The sequence below is a fragment of the Choloepus didactylus genome, chromosome 9 (genome assembly GCF_015220235.1).
Source record: "Choloepus didactylus isolate mChoDid1 chromosome 9, mChoDid1.pri, whole genome shotgun sequence".
Taxonomy (NCBI): domain Eukaryota; kingdom Metazoa; phylum Chordata; class Mammalia; order Pilosa; family Megalonychidae; genus Choloepus; species Choloepus didactylus.
The window spans coordinates 65,854,108-65,867,684 of record NC_051315.1 but is presented as its reverse complement, the minus strand read 5'-3'; the positions used below and the strand labels follow the sequence as shown (position 1 = coordinate 65,867,684).

Here is a 13,577-nt window from a genome sequence, read left to right as displayed (position 1 = left end):
CATTCTCCAATGTTTAGAAAATAGATAAATGGATAAATAGATAAACAGCTGGCTGGATGGATGGATGGATGGAAAGAAAGATACATAGATGAGATAGATAAAAGGAAAGAATGATACAGCATATGTAGCAAAATGTTAAAAGTTGGTGGATCTGGGTATCTGGGCAGGAGGTATGTTGGAGTTCTCGGCTCAGGTGTTGTATTATTTTTGCAACTGTCGTAAGTTTGAAATTATTTCAAAATAAAAGTTTAAAAATCTATATAGAGATATGCAGGAGGAGGCGGGGCAAGATGGCAGACTGGTGAGCTGTAAGTTTTAGTTACTCCTCCAGGAAAGTAGGTAAAAAGCCAGGAACTGCGTGGACTGGACACCACAGAGCAATCTGTCTTTGGGCATACTTCATACAACACTCATGAAAACGTGGAACTGCTGAGATCAGCGAAATCTGTAAGCTTTTGCGGCCAGGGGTCCCGCGCCCCTCCCTGCCAGGCTCAGTACCGGGGGAGGAGGGGCTGTCAGCTCCGGGAAGGAGAAGGGAGAACTGCAGTGGCTGCTCTTATCGGAAACTCATTCTACTGATACAAACTCCAACCATAGATAGACTGAGACCAGACACCAGAGACTCTGAGAGCAGCCAGCCCAGCAGAGAGGAGACAGGCATAGAAAAAAAACAACACGAAAAACTCCAAAATAAAAGCAGAGGATTTTTGGAGTTCTGGTGAACACAGAAAGGGGAAGGGCGGAGCTCAGGCCTTGAGGCGCATATGCAAATCCCGAAGCAAAGCTGATCTCTCTGCCCTGTGCACCTTTCCTTAATGGCCCTGGTTGCTTTGTCTATTAGCATTTCAATAACCCATTAGATCTCTGAGGAGGGCCATTTTTTTTGTTTTGTTTTGTTTTTAAATCCTTTTTGCTTTTTCTAAAACAATTACTCTAAGAAGCTCAATACAGAAAGCTTCAAAGAATTGCAATTTGGGCACGTCAAGTCAAGAGCAGAACTAAGAGAGCTCTGAGACAAAAGGCAATAATCCAGTGGCTGAGAAAATTCACTAAACAACACAACTTCCCAAGAAAAGGGGGGTGTCCGCTCACAGCCACCATCCTGGTGGACAGGAAACACTCCTGCCCATTGCCAGCCCCATAGCCCAGAGCTGCCCCAGACAACCCAGTGTGACAGAAGTGCTTCAAATAACAGGCACACACCACAAAACTGGGCGTGGACATTAGCCTTCCCTGCAACCTCAGCTGAATGTCCCAGAGCTGGGAAGGTGGAGCAGTGTGAATTAACAAAGCCCCATTCAGCCATCAGTTCAGCAGACTGGGAGCCTCCCTACACAGCCCAGCAGCCCAGAACTGCCCTGGGGGGACGGCACTCACCTGTGACATAGCACAGTCATCCCTCAACAGAGGACCCGGGGTGCACAGCCTGGAAGAGGGGCCCACTTGCAAGTCTCAGGAGCCATACGCCAATACCAAAGACTTGTGGGTCAGTAGCAGAGACAAACTGTGGCAGGACTGAACTGAAGGAGTAGACTATTGCAGCAGCTTTAAAACTCTAGGATCATCAGGGAGATTTGATTGTTAGGGCCACCCCCCCTCCCCGACTGCCCAGAAACACGCCCCACATACAGGGCAGGCAACACCAACTACACACGCAAGCTTGGTACACCAATTGGGCCCCACAAGACTCACTCCCCCACTCACCAAAAAGGCTAAGCAGGGGAGATCTGGCTTGTGGAGAACAGGTGGCTCGTGGACGCCACCTGCTGGTTAGTTAGAGAAAGTGTACTCCACGAAGCTGTAGATCTGATAAATTAGAGATAAGGACTTCAATAGGTCTACAAACCCTAAAAGAACCCTATCAAGTTCAGCAAATGCCACGAGGCCAAAAACAACAGAAAATTATAAAGCATATGAAAAAACCAGACGATATGGATAACCCAAACCCAAGCACCCAAATCAAAAGACCAGAAGAGACACAGCACCTAGAGCAGCTACTCAAAGAACTAAAGATGAACAATGAGACCATGGTACGGGATATGAAGGAAATCAAGAAGACCCTAGAAGAGCATAAAGAAGACATTGCAAGACTAAATAAAAAAATGGATGATCTTATGGAAATTAAAGAAACTGTTGACCAAATTAAAAAGATTCTGGACACTCATAGTACAAGACTAGAGGAAGTTGAACAACGAATCAGTGACCTGGAAGATGACAGAATGGAAAATGAAAGCATAAAAGAAAGAATGGGGAAAAAAATTGAAAAACTCGAAATGGACCTCAGGGATATGATAGATAATATGAAACGTACGAATATAAGACTCATTGGTGTCCCAGAAGGGGAAGAAAAGGGTAAAGGTCTGGGAAGAGTATTCAAAGAAATTGTTGGGGAAAACTTCCCAAATCTTCTAAACAACATAAATACACAAATCATAAATGCTCAGCGAACTCCAAATAGAATAAATCCAAAAAAACCCACTCCGAGACATATACTGATCACACTGTCAAACATAGAAGAGAAGGAGCAAGTTCTGAAAGCAGCAAGAGAAAAGCAATTCACCACATACAAAGGAAACAGCATAAGACTAAGTAGTGACTACTCAGCAGCCACCATGGAGGCAAGAAGGCAGTGGCACGATATATTTAAAATTCTGAGTGAGAGGAATTTCCAGCCAAGAATACTTTATCCAGCAAAGCTCTCCTTCAAATTTGAGGGAGAGCTTAAATTTTTCACAGACAAAGAAATGCTGAGAGAATTTGCTAACAAGAGACCTGCCCTACTGGAGATACTAAAGGGAGCCCTACAGACAGAGAAACAAAGACAGGACAGAGAGACTTGGAGAAAGGTTCAGTACTGAAGAGATTCGGTATGGGTACAATAAAGGATATTAATAGAGAGAGGGAAAAATATGGCAAACATAATCCAAAGGATAAGATGGCTGATTCAAGAAATGCCTTCACGGTTTTAACGTTGAATGTAAATGGATTAAACTCCCCAATTAAAAGATATAGATTCGCAGAATGGATCAAAAAAAATGAACCATCAATATGTTGCATACAAGAGACTCATCTTAGACACAGGGACACAAAGAAACTGAAAGTGAAAGGATGGAAAAAAATATTTCATGCAAGCTACAGCCAAAAGAAAGCAGGTGTAGCAATATTAATCTCAGATAAAATAGACTTCAAATGCAGGGATGTTTTGAGAGACAAAGAAGGCCACTACATACTAATAAAAGGGGCAATTCAGCAAGAAGAAATAACAATCGTAAATGTCTATGCACCCAATCAAGGTGCCACAAAATACATGAGAGAAACACTGGCAAAACTAAAGGAAGCAATTGATGTTTCCACAATAATTGTGGGAGACTTCAACACATCACTCTCTCCTATAGATAGATCAACCAGACAGAAGACCAATAAGGAAATTGAAAACCTAAACAATCTGATAAATGAATTAGATTTAACAGACATCTACAGGACATTACATCCCAAATCACCAGGATACACATACTTTTCTAGTGCTCACGGAACTTTCTCCAGAATAGATCATATGCTGGGACATAAAACAAGCCTCAGTAAATTTAAAAAGATTGAAATTATTCAAAGCACATTCTCTGACCACAATGGAATACAATTAGAAGTCAATAACCATCAGAGACTTAGAAAATTCACAAATACCTGGAGGTTAAACAACACACTCCTAAACAATCAGTGTGTTAAAGAAGAAATAGCAAGAGAAATTGCTAAATACATAGAGACGAATGAAAATGAGAACACAACATACCAAAACCTATGGGATGCAGCAAAAGCAGTGCTAAGGGGGAAATTTATAGCACTAAACGCATATATTAAAAAAGAAGAAAGAGCCAAAATCAAAGAACTAATGGATCAACTGAAGAAGCTAGAAAATGAACAGCAAACCAATCCTAAACCAAGTACAAGAAAAGAAATAACAAGGATTAAAGCAGAAATAAATGACATAGAGAACAAAAAAACAATAGAGAGGATAAATATCACCAAAAGTTGGTTCTTTGAGAAGATCAACAAGATTGACAAGCCCCTAGCTAGACTGACAAAATCAAAAAGAGAGAAGACCCATATAAACAAAATAATGAATGAAAAAGGTGACATAACTGCAGATCCTGAAGAAATTAAAAAAATTATAAGAGGATACTATGAACAACTGTATGGCAACAAACTGGATAATGTAGAAGAAATGGACAATTTCCTGGAAACATATGAACAACCTAGACTGACCAGAGAAGAAATAGAAGACCTCAACCAACCCATCACAAGCAAAGAGATCCAATCAGTCATCAAAAATCTTCCCACAAATAAATGCCCAGGGCCAGATGGCTTCACAGGGGAATTCTACCAAACTTTCCAGAAAGAACTGACACCAATCTTACTCAAACTCTTTCAAAACATTGAAAAAAATGGAACACTACCTAACTCATTTTATGAAGCTAACATCAATCTAATACCAAAACCAGGCAAAGATGCTACAAAAAAGGAAAACTACCGGCCAATCTCCCTAATGAATATAGATGCAAAAATCCTCAACAAAATACTTGCAAATCGAATCCAAAGACACATTAAAAAAATCATACACCATGACCAAGTGGGGTTCATTCCAGGCATGCAAGGATGGTTCAACATAAGAAAAACAATCAATGTATTACAACACATTAAAAACTCGAAAGGGAAAAATCAATTGATCATCTCAATAGATGCTGAAAAAGCATTTGACAAAATCCAACATCCCTTTTTGATAAAAACACTTCAAAAGGTAGGAATTGAAGGAAACTTCCTCAACATGATAAAGAGCATATATGAAAAACCCACAGCCAGCATAGTACTCAATGGTGAGAGACTGAAAGCCTTCCCGCTAAGATCAGGAACAAGACAAGGATGCCCGCTGTCACCACTGTTATTCAACATTGTGCTGGAAGTGCTAGCCAGGGCAATCCGGCAAGACAAAGAAATAAAAGGCATCCAAATTGGAAAAGAAGAAGTAAAACTGTCATTGTTTGCAGATGATATGATCTTATATCTAGAAAACCCTGAGAAATCAACGATACACCTACTAGAGCTAATAAACAAATTTAGCAAAGTAGCGGGATACAAGATTAATGCACATAAGTCAGTAATGTTTCTATATGCTAGAAATGAACAAACTGAAGAGACACTCAAGAAAAAGATACCATTTTCAATAGCAACTAAAAAAATCAAGTACCTAGGAATAAACTTAACCAAAGATGTAAAAGACCTATACAAAGAAAACTACATAACTCTACTAAAAGAAATAGAAGGGGACCTTAAAAGATGGAAAAATATTCCATGTTCATGGATAGGAAGGCTAAATGTCATTAAGATGTCAATTCTACCCAAACTCATCTACAGATTCAATGCAATCCCAATCAAAATTCCAACAACCTACTTTGCAGACTTGGAAAAGCTAGTTATCAAATTTATTTGGAAAGGGAAGATGCCTCGAATTGCTAAAGACACTCTAAAAAAGAAAAACGAAGTGGGAGGACTTACACTCCCTGACTTTGAAGCTTATTATAAAGCCACAGTTGCCAAAACAGCATGGTACTGGCACAAAGATAGACATATAGATCAATGGAATCGAATTGAGAATTCAGAGATAGACCCTCAGATCTATGGCCGACTGATCTTTGATAAGGCCCCCAAAGTCACCGAACTGACCCATAATGGTCTTTTCAACAAATGGGGCTGGGAGAGTTGGATATCCATATCCAAAAGAATGAAAGAGGACCCCTACCTCACCCCCTACACAAAAATTAACTCAAAATGGACCAAAGATCTCAATATAAAAGAAAGTACCATTAAACTCCTAGAAGATAATGTAGGAAAACATCTTCAAGACCTTGTATTAGGAGGCCACTTCCTAGACTTTACACCCAAAGCACAAGCAACAAAAGAGAAAATAGATAAATGGGAACTCCTCAAGCTTAGAAGTTTCTGCACCTCAAAGGAATTTCTCAAAAAGGTAAAGAGGCAGCCAACTCAATGGGAAAAAATTTTTGGAAACCATGTATCTGACAAAAGACTGATATCTTGCATATACAAAGAAATCCTACAACTCAATGACAATAGTACAGACAGCCCAATTATAAAATGGGCAAAAGATATGAAAAGACAGTTCTCTGAAGAGGAAATACAAATGGCCAAGAAACACATGAAAAAATGTTCAGCTTCACTAGCTATTAGAGAGATGCAAATTAAGACCACAATGAGATACCATCTCACACCGGTTAGAATGGCTGCCATTAAACAAACAGGAAACTACAAATGCTGGAGGGGATGTGGAGAAATTGGAACTCTTACTCATTGTTGGTGGGACTGTATAATGGTTCAGCCACTCTGGAAGTCAGTCTGGCAGTTCCTTAGAAAACTAGATATAGAGCTACCATTCGATCCAGCGATTGCACTTCTCGGTATATACCCGGAAGATCGGAAAGCAGTGACACGAACAGATATCTGCACGCCAATGTTCATAGCAGCATTATTCACAATTGCCAAGAGATGGAAACAACCCAAATGTCCTTCAACAGATGAGTGGATAAATAAAATGTGGTATATACACACGATGGAATACTACGCGTCAGTAAGAAGGAACGATCTGGTGAAACATATGACAACATGGATGAACCTTGAAGACATAATGCTGAGCGAAATAAGCCAGGCACAAAAAGAGAAATATTATATGCTACCACTAATGTGAACTTTGAAAAATGTAAAACAAATGGTTTATAATGTAGAATGTAGGGGAACTAGCAGTAGAGAGCAATTAAGGAAGGGGGAACAATAATCCAAGAAGAACAGATAAGCTATTTAACGTTCTGGGGATGCCCAGAAATGACTATGGTCTGTTAATTTCTGATGGATGTAGTAGGAACAAGTTCACTGAAATGTTGCTATATTATGTAACTTTCTTGGGGTAAAGTGGGAACATGTTAGAAGTTAAGCAGTTATCTTAGGTTAGTTGTCTTTTTCTTACTCCCTTGTTATGGTCTCTTTGAAATGTTCTTTTATTGTATGTTTGTTTTCTTTTTAACTTTTTTTTTCATACAGTTGATTTAAAAAAGAAGGGAAAGTTAAAAAAAAAAAAAAAGATGTAGTGCCCCCTTGAGGAGCCTGTGGAGAATGCAGGGGTATTCGCCTACCCCACCTCCATGGTTGCTAACATGACCACAGACATAGGGGACTGGTGGTTTGATGGGTTGAGCCCTCTACCATAAGTTTTACCCTTGGGAAGACAGTTGCTGCAAAGGAGAGGCTAGGCCTCCCTGTATTTGTGCCTAAGAGTCTCCTCCTGAATGCCTCTTTGTTGCTCAGATGTGGCCCTCTCTCTCTGGCTAAGCCAACTTGAAAGGTGAAATCACTGCCCTCCCCCCTACGTGGGATCAGACACCCAGGGAAGTGAATCTCCCTGGCAACGTGGAATATGACTCCCGGGGAGGAATGTAGACCCGGCATCGTGGGATGGAGAACATCTTCTTGACCAAAAGGGGGATGTGAAAGGAAATGAAATAAGCTTCAGTGGCAGAGAGATTCAAAAACGAGCCGAGAGATCACTCTGGTGGGCACTCTTACGCACACTTTAGACAACCTTTTTTAGGTTCTAAAGAATTGGAGTAGCTGGTGGTGGATACCTGAAACTATTAAACTACAACCCAGAACCCATGAATCTCGAAGACAGTTGTATAAAAATGTAGCTTATGAGGGGTGACAGTGGGATTGGGAAAGCCATAAGGACCACACTCCACTTTGTCTAGTTTATGGATGGATGTGTAGAAAAGTAGGGGAAGGAAACAAACAGACAAAGGTACCCAGTGTTCTTTTTTACTTCAATTGCTCTTTTTCACTCTAATTATTATTCTTGTTATTTTTGTGTGTGTGCTAATGAAGGTGTCAGGGATTGATTTAGGTGATGAATGTACAACTATGTAATGGTACTGTAAACAATCGAAAGTACAATTTGTTTTGTATGACTGCGTGGTATGTGAATATATCTCAATAAAATGATGATTAAAAAAAAAATAAAAATAAAAAAAATAAAAATAAAAAAAAATTAAAAAAAGGAAAAAATAAATTAAAAAAATAAAAAAATAAAAAAATAAAAAAATCTATATAGAAAGGCAGAGGATCCAGTATAGCCACAACAGTTTTTGAAAACAAAACAAACATTGTTGGAAAACTCACAGTCTCTGGTTCCTGATTTAGTATAAAGTTACAGAAGTCAACAGTGTGATATTAGTATCGAGACAGACAAATACATCAATAGGACAAAATAGAGAGCCCAGAAATAGACCCATATTTTACAAAAGTGCAAAGGCAACACAATAAAGAAAGGATAGCCTTTTCCACAAATGGTGCTGGAACAATTGGATAGCAATAGGCAAAATAAAAATAAAAATAAAAATAAAAATAAAGAACCTCAACTGATACCACACACCATAAACAAAATTAACTTGAGTGGATAATACAAATAAATGTAAAACCTAAAACTATAAAATATTAGAAGACATAGGAGAAAATCTGTGTCACCTTGGGTTAGGCAAAGATTTTTTAGACGCAACAGCAAAAGCATAATCCGTAACAGAAAAAAACTGACAAAAGGTCTTCAAACAAAGCTATTAAGAGGATAAAAAGACAAGACACGCTGGAAGAAAATATTTCCAAATCACATGTCTGATAAAGGACTTGTAACCAGAATATATAAAAATATTTTAAAACCCAATAAGAAACAACCCCCCCGAAAACAACAACAAACAAAAACAATGGGCAAAAGATTCGAACAGATACTTCATCAAAGAAGATATTCTTTGTAAATGAGCACCCGAAAAGATGTCCAACATCCTTAGTCATTAGAGAAATGTAGAAAATCACCATAAACTAGAAACAATCGAAATATCCCTTAACTGGGAAATGGTTATACTATGGCAGATGGTACATCCATACAATGGAATACCACTCACCAATAAAAAGGAGCAAAATACTAATAGACACAACAGCATGGATAAAATTCAAATGCCTTATGAATGAAAGAAGGCAGACTCAAAAAGCTACATTCATGAGTCCATTTATATGACTATAAGGATAGAAAAAAGATCCATGGTTACCAGAAGCTAAGAGTAGATGAAGCCTTGGTTAACCACAAAGGGGCTAAGCTAGTTTCTTGGGATGATGGAACTATTTCACATCTTGATTGTGACGCTGGTTATATTTCAAAACATGAAGAACAGTGTGTGAAAAAAGGTAAATTCTACTGCATGCATATTATACATTAGTAAAAACATGAAAACAACCTAAAAATTAGAAAAGGATAAAATTTATTATTGGTTTACTCTTTTGGGACCAATTTTTTTTTTTAAGTCTACAACAGGGTTCAGCAAACTACAGCCCACATGCCCAATCCACCTGCTCCCTTTTTCTGTAAATAAAATTTTATTAGAACATAGCCATACTCCTTGGTTTACATATTGTCTATAGCTGCTTTCACGCTATGATGGAAAACTTTTGTATGGTCATGACAAAAATTATACAGCCCACAGGGGCTAAAACACTAAATATCTGACCTTCTCAGAAAAGTCTGCCAATCCCTTTTCTACACAATAAAGTAATAATTTGATTTCTAAAACCGACATTTGGCTACTGGTTACATAATAAAGACTCAAATACACATGGGTATCTAATCTTGCTTATATTAACATCTTTGAGAAACTTTAGCCTCAAAGATGTTTAAGACTTTTCAAACATTATTCCTCACAAACTCCTAGGATATAATTTACATGGAAAATACTACTCTTTGTGGAGGTGGAAATGTTGTCCCAGAAACATTTACTAAGTTAGCTTAAGTCACATAGATATTTAGTATAGGATAAACATAAAAACGATATAGTATGTATTCCTGACTTTGTTAAGGTCAATAGCTATCAGGTCTCGATTTCATACTTAACACAAAATTATACTTTGGAGAGAAATCATGCTGGGTTACTGAAAAGCTTTCAATTAAGACAATTTTAAGTATGATAAAGAGATTTTCATAGTTTTATCACAAAGTTAATTACCATAATTTATGAAAATGTAAAAAAAAATTTTAAATAGAAATTTGACCCCACTAAAACTATAAAGAATAAAAATTCTTAGGAAGTTAAAAATACATTAGGAAAATATCAACATCAATCTGGATATAACCAAACTTTTTAATATTTTCTTTTATTTAAGGCATAATAAAATTTACAAAACGTTTCACTTATGTGGCTACAAATGGTTGAGAAATACTACAAAAAATTGTCTAAGAAACAGCTGGCTATAATACTTTAAAACAATGACATTAAATTAATTCCAAAGTTATTTATATCATGTTCATTTTTTTTTTTACAGAATGTAGTATCTTGAAATACCTCAATATCCAGGCACATTTTACCTATTTCCCATTAATAGACACAACAGTAAGAAAAATACAACTCATTATCTATTAGTCAAAAGCATTAGGAAGCCATATTATTAGTGAATTTCTCTGATTAACATATTTTATAATTTCAACTTTTCCTAGATTTAGGGTACCCAACACATTAATACTATAGCTACTTATCCAACATTCAAATCAATTAAAAAGCAACAAATTGGACTTCTAAAGGTTTCATAGAAGATAAACTTATATTAAACCCAATAATGCACATTATTCAGAAGTCATCAAAGATACTGCAGATTGTATATCTTGATTTATAGTTTCTCACATTTAAAACTACATTCTGAAAAATTACTTATGATTTAAAATTTTATTCAAATAAGGTGCATGCTACTTATTTAAAAATTCAAAATACACACAATATTTGGCAGCAAAATATTTAGCTTTTTTGTCAGCAAACAGTAAATGGGAACAAGCATCGCTGATTTTTCAGTGATAATTTTTAGCTACTGTGACTCAACTGCAGAGACCCAAATTTTAAAAGTAAAGGCAAAAAACTGAATCACCATAATGGGATATCAAGGTTTCCATTTTCTTATACAATCTGTTTAGATAGTGACTCACCTCAATAAGAGAGGGAAATAAGACCTCTCTCGGGTGATCTATAGACAGTAAGTCTTAAGAATATACAGCCTAACTGGAATAAACAACCACTGTCTCTCAATGTTCCTCTTATTAAGAATACAACCAGTTGTAATAATAAGATTAAGCTATCACAGCCCATGTTGACTTAGTATTTTTATGTCCAAAAACCTCAAAGACAAAAGTCTAGATTTTGTATTCTGGGGTACAAATGATATTTGTACAAGTAAATGAATGCGATCATTGTTATAAAAAAAAAATCACTATATAAAAAAAGAAATACACAAAAATATATACAAATAAATAGTCATTAAAATTGTACAAAAACACAGGCAACTGAGTATTTTTAATTTTAATAATAATACACATTACGAAATTCATTTAGGATAGTGTAACAGCTTTATAGCTCAAAGAGAGTACCCAAAGTTTATGTGGGATTTATACTCAGTAGAACCTAACATATCCTTTATCTGGTAAAAATCTATAATCTTTTAAAACAAACAAACAAACAAACAAAAAGCCTAGTTGTTCAAAGCCAAACTGCTGCCAGACTGCCTGGGTTTGAATTCTAACTCCTTTACTTATCAGCTCCATGATCTTGGGCAAGTTACTAACCTTTCTGTGTCTCCATTTCCTTACCTGTAACCGGGATAATAACTCTCATAGTGTTGCTGTAAGGATTAAATGAGTTAAAAATGCCTGGAATATAAAAAGAAAATACCTTAGCACTATCATCATTCTAGACATTTTCTAGAAATTTCAAGTACCACAATTTCCAGACATTCTGACTCTTTACAGCCTCTTTCTGGTTTTATAAAATATAAAATACTAGAAGATTTGAGGAGATAAAATATAATCCTTAGAGCTCACATAGATATTTCCATTGATATTCCTGTGGAAAGTATCCTCCCTCCCCTGCAAAAGGAATAAAATAGCAAAGATCCAGAACAGGTCTGGGGTCAGGGTAGGAAGGGAACCCCAAATCCCACAGGAGCAAATGTAGAATTCAGTGCCTCCTCCCAAACCCTCATCTTTTCTGTTTCCCTTCCCTCCCTGTCCCCAGTCCCTACTTCTCTCCAGGCTGTTTCTTTTTTATGACTGCAAACGATAGTGCTTTATTTTGTTTATAATAAAATAATGATGAGCAATTTAACCAGCACATTTCTCCTGTTTATACTCAGGGGATTTTTTTTTGTTTTCTGTTGGCATAATAAAGACAGACCATTTCAGGGGGGAAAAATAAACACTGACCTATGGATCGTCATCTTAAAAAAATAAGATCCATGAACCTACCCCTTTATCAAATGTAAATTATAGCTGCTCTGATGAAATGTTTTAAGTCAGTTAAGTTCATAGATAAAGAATGATTTTAAATGTTAATCTATTATAAGATTTAATCATTTAAACATTCACATTTTCTAAATACGTACTTGTTAAGAACATTGTCCCAATGATCAGGCTCACCATATATCCATCAAAGTAATCTGGAGTATATAACCCAAATGACTTGCCTTAGAAAAGGCACTGTTTATTCACATGTATAAAGCTCAGTGAGGAGAGTTTTGGAAAGATAAATATATATATATATATAACATCCACACAGTTGTTAAGCTTTACTTTTATTTTTATACATGTTTCAAGGAAACAAAAATTTCAAGATACAGAGTACATTATATCAAATGGAATAATTCAGAATTATTTTAATGTGTACACAAAGAACAGTATTAAGTACATGTAAAGGATATATTATATAATATGTTTTGAGGTTTCCAAAAGCAGTGTTTTTGGTTTTAAAATTCTGATACCATTATCTATTATAATATTAAAGTAATATATATTTCAAAAGTTGGATTTTTAAAAAATAATTAATTAGTAACTCTAAGACAACCTGATAGGTGAGTTGCCTTTATCACGATCTTCAAAATAATGCTGTTCAATTCTTCTACAGAAAGCAAGGAGGTTGCTATAGTTTTTCACCTTCTCAGAAAGTTCATCATTGGTCAACTGTGTGGTAAGAATGGTGTACAGATGCCCAAATACCAGTGCATCTAGTTCAGTAGGCCTAAAACAAAAGTAAAAATTAGAGTACCATGAATAACATTTAGCTTTTACAGCAGAAAATATACCACTTTTTAAAAAAACATTTTATTCATCATTTGAAAAGAAAAAAAATTACAGAAGAAAAAATTCCTAACCAAATATAATAGAATTTTATTGTTTTGACTTGGAGTTTCTATTATAAGATTTAAAAAAACATCTTTTAAACTATGATTTGCTAGTTGTTTGACCTGTTTTTTTGAAGTAGTGGTATTATCTGAGATAAATTAAAACAGTATTTGTGTTTTATGATTACCAATTAAATACTCTAAAATAATATAGGTGTAATAGAGAATAACAAATGTATCCCATTAATGCAAGGTGTTTATAATAAGGGGGTATATGGGAACTGTGTTTTCTATATGATTTTTCTGTAAACCTACAATTTTTC

The 13,577-nt window shown here is 36.1% G+C and overlaps 1 protein-coding gene across 1 annotated transcript in view; it reads right to left on the bottom strand.

Annotated features, from left to right (window-relative positions):
• Window positions 1–10,226: 10,226 nt before the first annotated feature.
• MTX2 (metaxin 2) overlaps window positions 10,227–13,577 on the bottom strand; it is an 84,860-nt gene continuing 81,509 nt past the window's right edge. Inside the window, exon 10 of the mRNA XM_037849878.1 lies at window positions 10,227–13,151. Within this exon, the coding sequence (XP_037705806.1) occupies window positions 12,968–13,151 (184 nt within the window). The 3' untranslated portion in view covers window positions 10,227–12,967. The remainder of the gene's footprint in view (window positions 13,152–13,577) is intronic.